General features: G+C 40.9%; 1 protein-coding gene across 1 annotated transcript in view; it reads right to left on the bottom strand.

The window, feature by feature from the left end:
• MYO1H (myosin IH) overlaps positions 1–15,131 on the bottom strand; it is a 90,450-nt gene extending 75,319 nt beyond the window's left edge. The window contains exons 1-2 of the mRNA XM_074972799.1: positions 15,002–15,131; positions 12,803–12,850 (exon numbers count right to left, since the gene is read on the bottom strand). Of these exons, the coding sequence (XP_074828900.1) occupies positions 12,803–12,805 (3 nt within the window). The 5' untranslated portion in view covers positions 12,806–12,850; positions 15,002–15,131. The remainder of the gene's footprint in view (positions 1–12,802; positions 12,851–15,001) is intronic.
• Positions 15,132–17,340: the final 2,209 nt, after the last annotated feature.

The raw sequence follows: 17,340 nt of genomic DNA, 5'->3' as shown, positions 1-17,340 counted from the left end.
ATCAGCCACACCATCAGAGGCTCATTCACCTGCATGTCTACTAATGTTATATATGCCCTCATGTGCCAGCAATGCCCCTCTGCCATGTACATTGGCCAAACCGGACTGTCCCTACATAAAAGAATAAATGGACACAAATTGGACATCAGGAATGGTAACACACACAAGCCAGTGGGAGAACACTTCAATCTTCCTGGACATTCTATAATAGATTTGAAAGTAGCTATACTTGAACAAAAAAACTTCAGAAACAGACTTCAAAGAGAAACAGCAGAACTAAAATTCATTTGCCAATTTAACACCATTAATTTGGGCTTGAATAGGGACTGGGAGTGGCTGGCTCATTACAGAAGCAGCTTTGCCTCTCCTGGAATTGACACCTCCTCATCTATTGTTGGGAGTGGACTATATCCCCCCTGATCGAATTGGTCCTGTCAACACTGGTTCTCCACTTGTGAGGTAACTCCCTTCTCTTCGTGTGTCAGTATATTTATGTCTGCATCTGTAACTTTCACTCCATGCATCTGAAGAGGTGAGGTTTTGACCCACGAAAGCTTACGCTCAAATAAATCTGTTAGTCTTTAAGGTGCCACTGGACTCCGTGTTGTCTGTTCACACCACTTTTACCCTGGCTGGAATTTTTAACCTCTCAGAGGCAAAGTTTGCTCGTGCATCTATTGTCAAGGTCAATGACTCTGAAGTTTGTGTTGGGCAATCCTGACACATTGTTTCTCCTTTGTTTCTCTTCAAAAACATTTTTTTAACCTAATGATATCTTTCTCAATGTCTAATGATGCTCCTTGATTGCATTCTATCCTGCGTTCCCCTCCCCTTCATGCGTATTAACCTACAAAGTCATGCTTTGCCTTTTAAATCTATTCTGTGTCTTCTGACAGAAAAAAGAATAGTCAAGGAGCATCTGTACTTATCCATGATTGGACTTTTTTCTCTTTGGGCTGAAAAAAATGGATTGTGAGCAAATTTCTCTTTAGGATTTGTAATCTGACCCAGTGTTCCACCCCACCCCACCTCCCTGTAAGCCCCACAAAAGGGATTCCTTATGTCCACGTTTGAAAAGCACAAACACATAATTACTAAAATGACAACGTAGTGGTTATTAGCACTACAACAGGCTTTGCCAATCTGCTGCCAGGACATCTGGGAGATATCCGTTTTGTTCCTGGGAGGAATGTGCTGTGCAGGCAGCATACTCAGGCCATGGGTAAAAAAATATGTGATGTTACTCAAATAGCCATCTGCCCAATTGCCTCTCTGGATTGGGGGGGTACGCAGATGGGAATAAACATAGACTGCAAGCTCTTTGGAGTAGGGACCATGTCCTTATGTGTGTTTATGTAGCACCTAGCACAATGGGGCACTGATCCTGATTAGAACCTCTGGCAACTATCACAACAGAAATAAACACATACACAATAATGAACTGGAAAGTTCACTTTAGCTGGAAGCCCACATGACTGAGGTGGCATGGCAAGCCAAGGGGAAAATGGAAGGCATTTAGGGCCCTGAAAAGACTGGGGAGGATTCTATCACACCCAAATTACAGTAACATGCTCGCCTGTATTAAAAAAAACTCACACCTGTTAGTGTGCAACCAATGCCAGGTGTGTACATCTGTGGGCAGGTGAGGATTTGTGTGTGTATGTACAATTCCACAGAGATCCCTCAGTCTGTAATTTTCTAATTTTTTCACAGCCAGGACTTTATATTTTTTCAAAATCTGTGACTAATCTTGAAATGTTAACAACTGCGCACTTTAGTTTGAATAATTAACAAATGTTTCATTAGACTTAGCTCCACTTGCACATCACTCTTATGGTTAACACCAAAGGGCAGTATTCTATAAATTATTTACACCAATATTTCTTGATTTCATCCCTCGAGTGTCAGAGGTAATGTGATGCTTCAAAAGAACAAATTTAAGTGTCATGGAATGGTTTAGCAAATAATGAAACTCATGTCATTTTGTCAGATGCTTAAAAGGAATTTGCACTTAAGGTGCTAAGATTTGGAGCACATGGTTTAGCTAAATACAGATGAACACTATCCACAGAGTTTAAAATGTTCATATTAAAAAGGTACTTTTTAATTACCGTAAAAGCAACATCTCTGAGCTCAACTATAGTTAAGCATCCATCAGCATTTCAAATATATAGTCTATTTTTCTAGGATGTTATAATTTTGTTATCCACAACTGGGCCAGATTGAAATTAAGTATATAGCAGCTTTGCCTTTGAGGAAATTTAATTTTTCTCCTTTGTGGCAACAGCTGAACATATTATTTTGCATTGCTATGGCATCTCCCATCAGAGGATCTCAAGTGCTTTACAAACACTAATGAATTAAGCTTTAGAGCAACGTTGAGAGACAGATCCCTATTTTACAGCTGAGGAAACCTAGGCAGAGATGATCATATCATACTATTAAGTATTTGAGCAGAACACCCCATTAATTTCAGTGGCGACTTCTGCTTAAAAATTGATTACACCATGTGGCTAAGAGAGATTGAAGGTTAAATTTTCAACTGTGCCACTAATTTTGGCTGTTTTCATTTTTGGATGCCCAACTTGAGACAGCTAAAGCCTGATTTTCAGAGGTGATGAGAACATGCCACTACCACTGGCTTCTGCAAATTAGACCTGAGGGTATGTGAAGTTGGGCATTCATTCTTAAAGCACACAAAATTAGCTGACACTTTGGACAATGTAGGCCCCCTGGGACTTGTAGAAGGTCACACAGAGGGATCAACGATAAAGCTAGAAATAGAACCATATCACCTAACTATTAATGCTGTGTTTAACTGCAAGACTAACCCTTCCTTATATTATATTAAATTATTCAAAGATACTACATTCATATATATGTATTAGTTTCTTCTTTTCTCTCTGCTTTTTACTGAACAACTCATTTCTCCTCCCCTAAATTGTCCCACCTAGTACTTAGAAGACACGTCTAACTGGACAAGTAGTAGTGACTTCCTTCAGAACTCATGACAGTGCAGTTACAAGGAATGGGCGACAGGGGATGTTGCAAGATCAATGCAGCCAGCACAGTCAACTGTGAAGACTGACTGCTGTAGCCATCTAGCCCACGGCCTTGAACCTGAATGTAGCCCAAATTTACTGAACTCCCATCTCCCACACAGAAAATACATAGTTCTCACTCATTATCTTTGATGGTCTTGTTCCCGCTACTTCCCCAATAAAGCCCTACCTCATACACATTCTTAAATAATATGAAGTTGTAATCCCTGGTGTCAATCCCTAATACATATGGAAAACTATGAGGAAAATCATTGGGACTAGGTTTCTTTTTTCATAGTATCTTCGGAAATAAAAATCATGGATCTCCAACACCTTGGCTTAGAAAATATTCTGTAAATCTTGTGGCATTTATGGTGAATGCTGGATTTTCATTTGGTACTTTATATTCTCAGTTATTCATTTTGGGATAGTTTCCTGATCAGAATCTATAACTGACAAATGTGCATCCAAAACTCAAAATACTCAGCAATGTTGAGAATAAAGATTAAAGCATCATAAATATATGCTGAAATAACTCTAAACTCCATTTTTGCTCCCTCAAAACTTTCCTAGAAACTTTCTTCATGACTGAAATTTTTGCTGCATGAAAAATAAACTCTCCAGTTCCAAGACTTCCCTAGCAGCTGATATCCTTATCTGTACTTTTAAAAAGGCAAAGAATCTTCATTTAAGCTGAAATATATATGTTATTAGTGGTTCTCATACTGAATACTTGACTTTAAGATTATTTTAGTGAATTAAACTAAATTATTCATTGTGAGCATTTCTAGAGTAGGACACTTCCAGTAAAAACATGGTATTACACCTAACCTAAGGCTCTCTTGAAATTATCTTTAAGACAACATTTCAATCACAGATCTGATGCTATGAATATATAAGGATGTGCAAGAACAATTTGTGCATTAGGAAGAAACCCCCCAAATTTGTAAATGCAGAGTCACACCAAAAGTTACACAGCAATCTGTGAAGCAACAGCTGAAAAGGAAGTTTGTTTGCCTGAAGTAGAATCTTGCTATTGCGACTGTCTTTACATACAGGAACATGCATATTTGTAGTACAAGAGGCCTTGTTCACTTATTATAAATTTGACTTGTCAACATTTCTAGTAATAAGACACTATAGTCAGAGCTTCTAACTGAGCAGTAAAAACTTTGCTCCAAAAAGAAATTTGGTATAACATCTCAGTCCTCAAGTGATTTTTCTTTTAATACACGTTTAAAATGTTAGATATGGCCATTTCTCCTTCTGTAGTTGTATAACTTAAAAATGGCTTGAGTTTATAAAATGCAATTTGAAAAGTGATTAAGCACAATGTTTTTGACAGGAATATTAAAATGATAATATTTATCCATTTAAAACAGCTATTAAAACTGTCAATACCATGTTAACATTATTTTAAGGTTTATTAATATGCATACTAAATAGAACACTATACAATATACCAGACCAGCTTAGACCAAGTCATTCCAATCTATTGTTAATAAAACATCAGTAAAAGATATAGATATGTATTCAAAGTCAGGGAGTATCAGCTCTGTAACAACAGTTCTGGCAAATGCCTAACCAAACATTTCTGTTTAATTGGCATTAGCCTCCAGATTTGCAAAGGGTTGTACTGGATTTACTGGGCTGTTCTGATTAAAATCTGTTAAAATCATGCAGCTAAGACCCTGGTCAACACTTTGAAAATTAAGTGGTAAGGGTCTGACAAAATGACAAAAGCCAGGAAAATTAAATGTAATGCTGACACTCCATCTTCTCACACCATTGAACCATTTAATGCCTCACATCATTGTTTGGCATGGTGCCATAAAGATATGCAAAGATATGCATGCCTTAACTTGGAATTACCTGGCATTTGTAAGTTTATACAGTAGTTAGATCCTTAACTGAAGAATAAGTGATTTTTTAAATAAATAAGTAGAAAGGCATTGAAGTAATTTATATAGTCAGCACCCAATCAGTACGGCCCATGATATGTCAAACATCCATTCACCAAGTTCACCCTTTTAAAATCCTACCCCCACAATGTTCTGGTGCTGAGTAAAAGAGAAACCTTCACTTGTCATTCATTCAGCTGGACAATATCCACTCCTTACTAAGTTGCTACACTCCTGTTTACATACCACTCAACGCAAAGCCAAAACCAAAGGCCAACTGCTGGTTTTTCATTTACTCTTTTCTAATCTTTTGGAAAACATCACATCTCTTATGGCCTGATCCTGCCTTCCTTTTCCAAAGCTCCCACTAACTTCAATGGCAGGACTTGGCCCTCAGTTTCCTTTCAATTCCACTATAAAATCTGGTCACTTTTGTCGCCACTGTAGCTGGACAGTATAATCTTTCCTCAAGGTCTCAGAATGGATAAACCTGATTTTTACCATCTTCTGAATCAATTTCTACTGCTCCCACAGAATGTCCTTAATTTGGAATTAAATGTTAGATGTTGCTGTCACTTAAATCTTGAGACTGTGGCCACTAGAATAATCAAATGTTTTCAACCTTTTATTTTACACTGGCATTTGAAGAGTTTTGAAAATACAAAGAAGCTCAGCAGGCAGCCTATGAATTCCCCTCATCCCCTCTTAAAAAAAAAAAAGTTATGTGGGGGAAGGATCCAGCCACATAATATATCTTGAAAATTCAGGAGTTTTTCTTTTTCCTGTTGACTGGTTCCAGTTGTGAAAAGCTATGTTGGTGCACACCATACCAGTAGGCCAGCACCCATCATTCAGTTGGTCACCCAGATACTGTAGCAGAAACTGTCCAACAATTGGTTTATTCTCTTGTGATAGTAACTCAGGAAACAAATCTATGATGACACTGTTACATGCATTTGTGAACTTGGTAGCCTTGTAGGTCACTGGACAAATCTCTCTAAACTGAACTGTTGACAGTTCTTTGCAGGGTTCCCCACAGGAAACAGAAGGTTAATTGACCATTCCTTCAAACCATGAAATGCTTTTGAAAATGTTAGTTTTAAGTCTTGTAGCCTAAACTCTGATGAAACAGCATGTCTGTACTATGGTGTCTTCTAATTACTGAAATTAAGAATTTTGGTCAGGGAAGGTGAAGAAATGGTTTATTTATATTTCCTCGTCTTGTAAACATGAAGCAAAAGTCACCTAAATGTGGCAATGTTTAGCACACAAACGTTGAGGTAGCAGAGAACCTGCTAGAGTAAGCTATCCATGAGTAAAAGCAACTACATCTCAATGGTGCTAATTTGATTAAAGCTGGTTGAAGAGAAGAGATTTTAGTCTTAAATCCTTAGGCAAACACACACATGCTCAACTTTACTCATGTGAGCAGTCCCATTGATTTAACAGAAACATAGGAATTGCCACAGTGACAATTTCAATATGACTACTCATGTGAGTAAATTTAACCTCTGTGAACGTGCTTTCAGAATTAGGGCCAGAGATTCCAGAAAACATCCATTCTTAGCTTTCATTTTCTTTAACTGTTCTTCTCAAGCATGTGGCAGGAAAAACAGATTTGCTTTTATGAAGTCTGATACACATTTGGAGGCAGTTGTATACTTACTTCATTTTCACTGTAGCTGGAAAAAGAAATGGAAACCAAATGTTATATCCCAGATTGTGATATTTTTTCCCACTGTCCTTTAAAAAATTATTGGATTGCTTAATAGGTGATTATGGGCTGACTGATTCTTGCAATTGTCAGATCTTATTAACTGCTCACTAAAAACCACTCCAGCTGAATGTAGTATACTAGAGCATACTTTATGGTAAAAATAGTTTTTGATGCTGCTTCTCCTAAATCATCATCATTGTATTTGGGTTTCACAAATCTACTGGATTTCAGCCTAGCAAGTCAAGGTTTCAGAAACAAATATACAACATAACAGTTTAAATTAGCCTGGCACTAGAGGAGCTTGAGCTAAACTCTGGACCACACATCCTTAAGCTTTGCAAAGTTTGGATCTGAAGCTAAACTTTGCCATTTGGCCCGATGGATAGCCCATGTCTTGGACAGTGGATTTCTGACTAATGAAGAGCAGTTTTAGTGAGACTTTAAAGTGAGAAATGACAAATCATGATCTTGTATCCATTTGTGTCTGTATCTATATGATTCAGTTAGTAGCATAATTTCACTCCATCCACTCTATCAAGTCTAGACATTACTGTGACCTTCTCCACAAAAGCTGCAGCTCCCCCTGAAGCTATAGTCAGTGCCCTCCGGGTGGCCATCAGTGTGTAAAGCAACTAACTTACAACCTCAGAGGATAATCACCTGATCCAGCTCTCACTGAAGTAAAAAGAAACAACCAAAAACTCAAAGTGATCTTCTTCTAGGCCAATCTAGAATCAAAGATCCCAAACTCTGACCCCAACATGCTATGTTTCCACTAGATCTCCAAGCACGTGTTGACTTGAAACTCAGATGTTGAATGAAACTCCAAAATGGGGAACAAAAGAAAAATATTAGTGCAAGAAGCAATACTTTTGACACCAACATAACATTTCAGCTGTACACTAAGCAGTAACTAGCTACATGGCAACCCACACCCTGAAGGTCACTTGCTACTTTTAAAAACATTTCTTTGAAAAACAGGCATAAGCCTACCAGTGTAAACTCCTAGTAGAGACAAAAATCATATATGTCCAGCATGATTTGCTCCAATATAACTGCACAAGAGCACACTGCAGTACCAGTGTAAATCATGTCTATTGTAGGGACTTGCACTGGTAAAACAACATCAGTGGTTGAAATCCCAATATAGACAAGGCCCCAGTGTTCCAGCCACTGGAGGGCTGTGGATCAGATTTCTGCACCTGTTGCATGCATAGGAAATAAGGCAGAACGCAGAAACTTGTTTTAACTTGTTCCGTGAGTTCCTTCTATAAGGAGATCAAAGGGAGAGGCACTTAAGTCTTAGCAATTTTATTGACATTTGCAAAGCACTATGCGTGGCTCAACAGAGTTTAAAATCTCACCATACACAAGCCTTATCCAAAGGGTAGGCTCAAATGACTCTAAGAAGCAAAACAGGAGCAGAGAAACAGGGTAGAAGGGCCTGTCACTGTCTGAATCCATCCCAGATTAGTTTATGGTTTAATTCATGGCTATTCAGTGTTCTATGCAACATAAGTTGGTGATCTTGTCACCAAAATCAGCATTATAATTACCATCCTTCTCGACAGTCTGAGTCCACAAGCTAAGGACTGAATAGGTATGGTGATCTAACTCATCACTCACCACCTGAAGCCAAATTAAGGCTCTGGCAAGGGGCAACATAGATTGAAGCTTGCCTCCATGTTGTACCTGTTCTGTGGCTAAGTAAAGACTTTTGTCTCCAATACTGTCAGTATAGCATCTTTCACTAACACTAGACTCACTTTAAAAAAGGGGAGGATGGGAGAAAAAAGAAGGGATAGAGAGGATTCAGACAGTGCTTAATTTGTGCCAGGGCTTAGCCCCAGCACCTGTAGGCTTGGCAGTTCATACTCCCAGCATCTCTGGGCTTGCTGCATCAGTTATGAATGTAAAAAAATTGCTTGAGCCCCAGCACCTCTTTCATTAAGCCTGGATTCAGAGAAGTCTGTCCTTAGGAATGACTCCAGAGTCACTGTAAAGGAACAAATAGGAGAATGCCTGGACAGGTACAGGCTGGACAAAGACAATCAACACAGATTCACAAGAAGGGGTCATGCCTAACAAATCTAATTATCTTTGTCAAGGAAGTGACAATGGGGGCTGATGGGATGAAGTGGCAGACGTAGTCTATCTATACATCTTGAAGAATTTTTATACTGTAATATAGAAAAATAACTATTGAATAAGGGTATCAAGGAAAGTGCTGATATCAAAGCTTTCAAACTGTGGAAAGAATTAGCTCAATAAGGAAAGGCAAGGAGTAGTGGTAAATGACTATATAAGAATACAAAAGGATTAGGCCCCTAATTGTTCACAATGAACATACCAGAAAATCCTATAAAGTACCTCCTCAGTAGCAGAACTATCATTTGACTTGGTACATGTGATCACATGTTGCATCAAAAATATATATATTTGAACATCAAATAAGAGGAAGTTCCTGGGGGCATTTCTAGTTGTTAACAAGAGACAGCTGGTGCCAGGGAAACCTTTAAAGACCATTTGGACTGTCCATAAATGGAAATCACCTCCTACAAGTATCTTGTGTGAAGGCAATGCTATGGCAAACAACAGGACTGGAGGCCAACATGAACTCTAAAGGAAGGGATCCAGTAGAGTTTATGACAAACGTTACACATTTGGCCTAAGCTGTAAACTGGTAGACAGAGGGGAATAATTCTTAATGGTCAGGAAAAAGGTGAAAAATTTTCTTCTTTGTTACAAATGTTCTTGTTTTACTTGTGTTGTCCATGAAGGGGAAAAAACCCTCTATTGTGTGGGCATGAACACAGTTAAGAGCATGCATTATAGTCATTTGTGTCATATTCACAATCGGTCTGTGGAGACTGGGTTAAAACTATCATGAACCTCAGTCTGGAAAAGCCCACTAATAGGCTGTAGGAAGACATAAGTCACAACCATGCATGCTTCCCTGTAACTTGGATTGGATGGAGGGAAACTGTACCCTACCTAACAGCAACAGTATAACCAGGAATGTCAATTATGTAATTATGTAAGCAGTCACAACTGCAGAAATTCCACCATCCTCTCAACCAGTCACCACAAGACTTGTAAATTATATCCACAAATCATATTCCTTTACATATTCCTTTAAAAGTGACTTTCATATTATTGTAAAAAGTTGGTAACAAACATGTTTAAAATAATTATCTTTTATTGCCAAAAAATACAAAGTAAAATTAAAGCACAAATGCTCATGTTTAAGTAGCAATAAGGATTTCACTGAAATTCACAAATGTGAGCAAATTCAAGTTCAAACTGACAAGCTATTTCTTAGCACACCCTTTCATGCCTAGATGTTATAGGGGGTGTCTCTAAACATGGATGATATTACCTTCCTTATGTGCTGCAATTCCTACAGACAATGAGTAAAGGAAGTAACTTCAGCTTCAGTCCTGAACTTCTTGCTTCTATGGGCTCACATTAGGGCCTGAATATTTAAAAATGTTTTTAGGTTTATCATATGTCAATGTGGAAAAGGATTTAATATTAGAAATGAAAATTCCACTGGCTTATATGTCTTCAATAATGATATCACTGAAGAACAAATAAAAATCTACAACTATACTTGAAGCGCATTACTGCTTTTGAGACATTTTGGGGTTACATTTTGCTAAGAAGTCCTGACGCTAGCAATTATGGTAGACATCGGAAGTGCTGCAACATGGGCCAGCAAATCTAGTTTATCCTTTCACAGTGTCTGTTGTATAATATTCTATATGAAAATAATTACATTACACAATAACACTGCACAGAGATAAATTATGCTGTGCATCAAAGAACAAACCTTCTATCAAGGACACTCTAATTTTTGCAAACCATTCACAATGTACCATGCTGCAACACTAAGTTTAAATGGAGAAATGATGGGACAGAGAGTTAGACTTTACACTGAATCTTCTACGTTTTGTGGGGTTGTCAGCCCTTCAAGCACTTATTATTATGTATTTGTACAGTGGTAGTTCTTAGAGGCCCTAGGCCCACTGTGCTAACTACTGTACAAACATATAATAATGAGGTGGTTCCAGCCCCACTGAGCTTACACATCAGCCTATGGCTTTATATAGTGTTTATGGTAAACACATCTATAACTCTTCTAAGAACTTTGAGATAATTAAGAACAATGAGACACAGTCTCCTGTAACTCAAAATTTCTCTCCTTTTGTCAGACCTTTAGAAGTATTTTATAATATTTTTTTTCTAAATGTACACACATATCATAGCCAGCAATACAAACAAAACCTAGCCTGTATTGAAAATACATATTTTTTGGATTTTTCTCTGCAAAGAGAACTTTATAAAACTCACTGAAGGAAATAAAGAGGAAAATCTAAATCTTCTGCTGTTTGAATTAAGAGAGTCTATCAAATTGCACAAGAAGTGCACTTGCACTAATACCGTAGGAATAAAGGTATTTCACCTTTTTCCCATTCTTAAAATTGAAAAAAAGCAATTATGTTAGTGACAGAAGAGTATCTATGAGTGTACAGTAATGTGGATAAGTGTTATAGAGCTTGCATAAGACTCCTGAAACTGGTATAGTTAGCATTGCTCATGGCCAAAAAGAGAAGCTTCTTTTTAAAAAGCTATAAGTGGAGGCTGGCATACCGGGAAAGATGCTCTCCTTTTCTATTACTAGCCTTATCCTGGTGACCCCTTACATCAGGATAATGGATCCGTTCCTTGTGTCATCATGAAATTTGAAATCAGTGACTAGGTCAGATGGCATTTTTCAAAGTCATGACAATACTAGGCGAGAGAGAAACTATCATTAGTCCATGCGGAGTATGACGACTTTCTCCCTTCTGAATAGAGAACAGCAGGTTTTAGTTTAAGTGCTGAAGACACTGGTAGTTAGAAGCTGCCAAACCCATATGTGCATAACTCCAAGTCAAAATACAGTTTTTGCTTACATGGATGCAACATGGAAAAAGCAAATTTAAAAAAGAATAGGCATAAAGCTACTTTTGAAAATGAAGGGCATATTAATTAGGTTTTTCTTTGTACTACACATTAAACAAATCTTTTAAAAGTAAAGGCATTTTTAAAAGTAGCTTATTCTGAACAAGTCAGGCACTAGGACCTCCTCTGTATTTTTCTTATCTTCGTTGTGAGGCAGGTCTTTTTGTCCGTTACATCCATGGGTGTAATCAGTGATTGTGCCTATTGTAAAACTCAGATTCACCATCTGTACACTCCCAAGTGGCTAGACAAGTGCTAAAACTCCATCCCTGATGGGCTTAATCTGCAATTTCACACTGAATGATTTTTAAGTGTAATTTGTTACAATGATACAGTACCACTGAATCAAAGACAGTGTTTTTGCATTGTAATAAGAGAGTTTGTAAGTTTGCTGTATTTAAATTAACTTGTATATAGTTCAAATTTACATTCATCTCATTTTAGACTTTAATATGAAAGGAATATGAATGAACCGATCTTGGGAACAGAGGTTTTTGGCAACTAAATAGTTGCATTTTATTTCTGAGGGAAAATGTATACACACACATTTGGAAGCTATGCACTGATCTGGTTAGCAGAGGAGGTAGAAGCAGATTCCTTGTATCTTATTTAAAATTAGGTATTTGCAAAATGAAGTTGCAGTTCCAATTGGAAATAGACTATGTAAGTTCTGGGTTGGAGGAATGAATTGTAAAAGACACTGTGCAAACAAAGGAGGAGCCAGGGAATACAGTCTTTCACATAAAACAAAGCGGCTTGAAGTGTGCAGGGAATTATTCCTTTTCAAGAAGCTCTTACTTTTATTAAATAAAGGCATTACTCTTGGAGCGCATCATTATTTCCTCCACACGTTTTAAGATATTCTGCCAACGAAAAAGGAGCAATATAATCAGAAATCATGCCTACCCAGGACTATGGAGCTCAAAGGTCAGGACATTTTAATGTACTCTAACAGAAAAGATCAAGAATAAACATGAAGCAGTTTTTCAGTCATGCTGGGCTGAAGATAGCAATTCTGTATCCCAGACCAAACAGCTTTGAGGTAGGGAAATGCTTATATTTTATCACCTGGCTGGATGGGGCACAGAGGTCACCATAGTTTTGGTAAATTTCTACATTACCAGCTCACGTCTTACCATTCCTGTATTTTCCTCAGTTGTCTCTTGCTTTTCTGGAATTATCTCCTAAAGTTAATAAGAAAGAAATTAAAATGAAATGAATGCATTTTGGGGGAACATCTGTAGATAGCAATGTGAATTCAGTGCAAGTTAGTACAGAATCCAACACAAATTACCACAACTAAATTAGCTGAGCTTCTTCATGCTTTTTCTGTGTCAGAAAAATGTAAGATTAGGAGAACTCATATTTCAGAGCAAAGAAACTGGAGACCAAGTGCATTTATAAAGTAACTCTCTCTTTTGGTTCAACATTGCTTTGTTTCATGATTAATCTGCTGCAAAGCAGTTATTCCAAAAGAGGGAGAAGGTTTAACTACTGTTAAATTATTTTTAAAGGTTACATACAGGTTCAGCCATGTGCTTCTAATTAAGTTAGCCCAAATCTGAAGGAAAGAATAGAAAGGGATAAGTAGAACTAGCCAATAAACTCTTTTTGCCAGTGTTCACCACAAAAATAACTTCAGTTATGCCAAATGGGCTAGCCTCATTCCTTAAATAGACAGGACTGTACAAGCCAAGTTCAACCACTTAATACAGAATAATAAGGAAAAATAAGCTTCCATCCAGCTTCTTTAACCCATTTCTGGAATTCACTTATTTTAAGCCTTGTAAGGAGGCCCAATTGCTTCATGTAAAAATGCAATTCAGTTACATTTCTTGTCCACATTGTTTTCATTATTGTTCCTACTTCTGTCCAACAACCCAGTGTCTCCAGTGTAACACTAACTGGGTGAGAAGACTCTTTTAAAACTGAAAAACTGGCCACAGGCAAACTCTCAGAATATACCTATCAACTTGCAGTTCACCTGCACTCAGATTTCTACAGAACTAAACCTTAGCACAGAACAGTCAAAGGATCTCTGATGAAAAGCCAACTAAGGAGGTTACAGCAAAAAGAGTGACAATAAAACAGATACTGATGTCTTGTAAGGATACTTGTTTATTTAGAACAAAACTATTTTAAATATAATTTTTAATATTAGTTTAACAGTATGTTTAGCTTGTTATTGGGAGATTCCACTCCCTGCTCTGGCTAACAATAATAAAGGCTGCACTCTGTAAACACTTACGCATATGACTTTAAGGGGACTACTCATGTGCAAGAAGTTCTAAGTGTTTGCAGAATCTGGGCCAAACTGTTAAACTGCCCATCCCTTTACCTTCTTCTATTGTGTAAACTTCTCTAGTGAACAAAGTAGACATAAGTTGTACTGTCTATTCACTGCCAGAAAATACTTACCATGTTCACTGGTTCTAAACTACAGTTGTGCAACTCAGTGATAAGTTAAGCTTTCCAATTAATGCATTACTACAAGGAAACAAGACAACTGTAGAGTTTAATAGCATTTGGTCGTACAGAGGGACAGGAAGATTCTGAGAAAGCTTAGAAGAAATATTTTTGTATTTTACCCATTGCTCCCACCCACCTGATGAACCCAAGCCTTTAGTTTAAAAGTGCCTTAGCTTTAAGTTAAGCTTAATGTGCAGCTATAAAGAAACTCCGTTACGGGAACCATGTAATAACATTTGAAACAACAGCACAAAATATCATTGTACTTGAATAATTTAGTGACAAAATCAGTATCTCTCAGGCTGTAACAGTTGTATTACTTTATTTTTAATGCTGCTAATATTGGCTGGTTATTGGTTCTACATGTATGCCTGTTCCACTAAGGACCCCTGATTCTGGGAGGTGCTGAGCACTCTCAATTCTTATTGATAGGCAACGGGGGGGAGGGCTCAGCCCAATTCCAGGGCCACTAAATCCAATAGGCTCTCACTGTCTTCAGTACCGACTGGGTCTTATGCACCCTTAAACTGTGTTTCTGAAATATTTCCACATCTGTGTGGAGTGTACAAACTCTGAATGACACCGTGATATTGCCACTGATCTATAAATGCACTCACATAAATCTCACTTAAAGGTATGGCACTTGTTTGATGGGAGGCAAGAGGAAAGAAAAATCCCAATTACCCTTGTAAACTAATGCAGAGAGAAAGCCAAGAAGAGCAGTTTAGTGACAATAAGCAGGGAGCAGAAACCAGGGTTTCTGGGATCTATTCCTCACTCTGCCACAGCCTCAGTGTTGGACTTTAGTTTGCTCACTTCCCTCTGTTTTCCTGTTAAGTGGAGATACAGTAATAAGACTGACCTACCTTACAGGTGTATTGTGTGGCCTCATGATTTAACCTCTGTAACACACTTCAAAAACCTCTGGTGAGAGGCTACAGGAAGGGAAAGTCGGTGTGAGTGTCAGAACATGTGGCTTTTCTTCTCCTATCTACTGATGTCTGTGTAGTGGTTTGCTAAAATATTACTCATCTGCATCTATCTGAGAGCCTTGCTTATCAACACAGTTCTTTATTCTCTTCATAAAGGGAGCTATGGTTTTATTCAATGTAACTTTGCTGCATGAAATGCCCCTGGACCTGTCACTGGCTCTTCCACAGAGTACCAGGTTAACCAGTCCTCGTGGGCCCCACATCTATCCTCCTTCCTTCACCTTACACTATCCCCACCCCTTTCCTCACACCCCATCTCTCTGCACCTCCTGATCTCTACAGGGGGCTGTCTCACCCCAAAAGGCCCTCAGGGAGGCTGTTTCTTTCTCACTTTCTCTTTATGTTGAGACTTGCAGGGGAAATTCCTCTTCACAATCCATGTCCCCACCCCTCTCCCACAGGGAGGGTGTATCTCCCCCTCCTCCTAATTTAGGTTGGTCTGGTAGGGTAGGGAGCTGCTTCCTGGCACTAATCTGTCAGTCCCCGGCGGGGGGCTGTGTCCCTCACTCCAACCTGCCCTCAGGGGGGCTGTGTGCCCAACTCTGACACTCTCTCAAGGGGTCTGTCCCCCACTCCAACCTGCCTTCAGGGGGCCTGTGTCCCCCCACTCTCCACTCTTCCCTCAGGGGGTCTGTGTCCCCCACTCCGACACTCTCTCAAGGGGTCAGTCCCCCACTCCAACCTGCCCTCAGGGGGTCTGTGACCCCCCCCACTCCGACACTCTCTCAAGGGGTCTGTCCCCCACTCCAACCTGCCCTCAGGGGGCCTGTGTCCCCCCCCACTCTTCCCTCAGGGGGTCTGTGTCCCCCACTCCGACACTCTCTCCAGGGGTCTGTCCCCCACTCTCCACTCGGGGGTCTGTGCCCCCCCCCCCGCTGACACTCTCTCGGGGGGATCTGGCTCGGTCCCGGGGGTGGGGGGGTGGCAGCCCCTCCCCGTTTATGCTGGCCCCCGAGGGGGGCAGTGCCCTCCGTACCCCTCCTCACCCCTGACTCCTCCCGGGGCGGGCGCGTCCCGCTCCATCCCTGGGGAGCTGCCCCCCCCCCGGCCGGTTCGGGGGGCGGGGCCTACAGGGCCCCCCGCTCCCGGGCCCCTTCCCGCGGAGCGCAGCGGCGGGGGCCGGCCCGAGGCGCGGGCCGAGCGGCGGGGAAGGAGCGCGCCGGCCCGGGGAAGGGAGGCGGCACCAACCGCTCCCTCCACCCCGCTCCCTCCGCCGCGGCGCTGCAGGGACCGGGCCGACCCGGGCAGCTGCGGCTCGGCGTCCCCCTGCCCGGGAGGAGCCGAAGGGTCCGGCCGCGGCGTCCCCCGGAGGAGCTGCAGCGGGGCGGGGCGGGGGGGGGGATCTCCGCGGGACGGGAGCCTGCAGCTGGGGGGCAGGGGGAGGGGGCGAAATCTCAGTGCAGTTGTCCCCCGTCCCATAGCGGTAGCCAGGGGGGCGGGGGAGAAAGGGGGCTGGTGCAAACTCCTGCACTACAGCAGCTGTCCCCCATCTCGGGGTGTGTGTGTGCGTGCAAACTCCTTCCCTAGTGCAATTGTCCCCAGCTCAGGGTGTGTGTGTGTGCGTGCAAACTCCTTCCCTAGTGCAATTGTCCCCCAGCTCAGGGTGTGTGTGTGTGTGTGCGTGCAAACTCCTTCCCTAGTGCAACTGTCCCCCAGCTCGGTGTTTGTGTGTGTGCAAACTCCTGCACTACTGCAGTTGTCCCCCAGCTCGGTGTGTGTGTGTGTGTGCAAACTCCTTCCCAAGTGCAATTGTCCCCCAGCTCGGTGTTTGTGTGTGTGTGTGCGTGCAAACTCCTTCCCTAGTGCAACTGTCCCCCAGCTCGGTGTGTGTGTGTGTGCGCAAACTCCTTCCCAAGTGCAATTGTCCCCCAGCTCGGTGTTTGTGTGTGTGCAAACTCCTGCACTACTGCAATTGTCCCCCAGCTCGGTGTTTGTGTTTGTGCAAACTCCTTCCCTAGTGCAACTGTCCCCCAGCTTGGGGTTTGTGTGTGTGCAAACTCCTGCACTAGTGTGATTGTCCCCCAGCTCGGTGTTTGTGTGTGTGTGCAAACTCCTTCCCTAGTGCAATTGTCCCCCAGCTCAGGGTGTGTGTGTGTGTGCAAACTCCTTCCCAAGTGCAACTGTCCCCCAGCTCGGTGTTTGTGTGTGTGCAAACTCCTGCACTGCTGCAGTTGTCCCCCAGCTCGGTGTTTGTGTTTGTGTGTGCAAACTCC

Source organism: Natator depressus, chromosome 15 (assembly GCF_965152275.1).
Source record: "Natator depressus isolate rNatDep1 chromosome 15, rNatDep2.hap1, whole genome shotgun sequence".
Taxonomy (NCBI): Eukaryota; Metazoa; Chordata; order Testudines; family Cheloniidae; genus Natator; species Natator depressus.
Note: the sequence above shows the minus strand (reverse complement) of the source record. Positions and strands in the feature narration are given on the sequence as shown.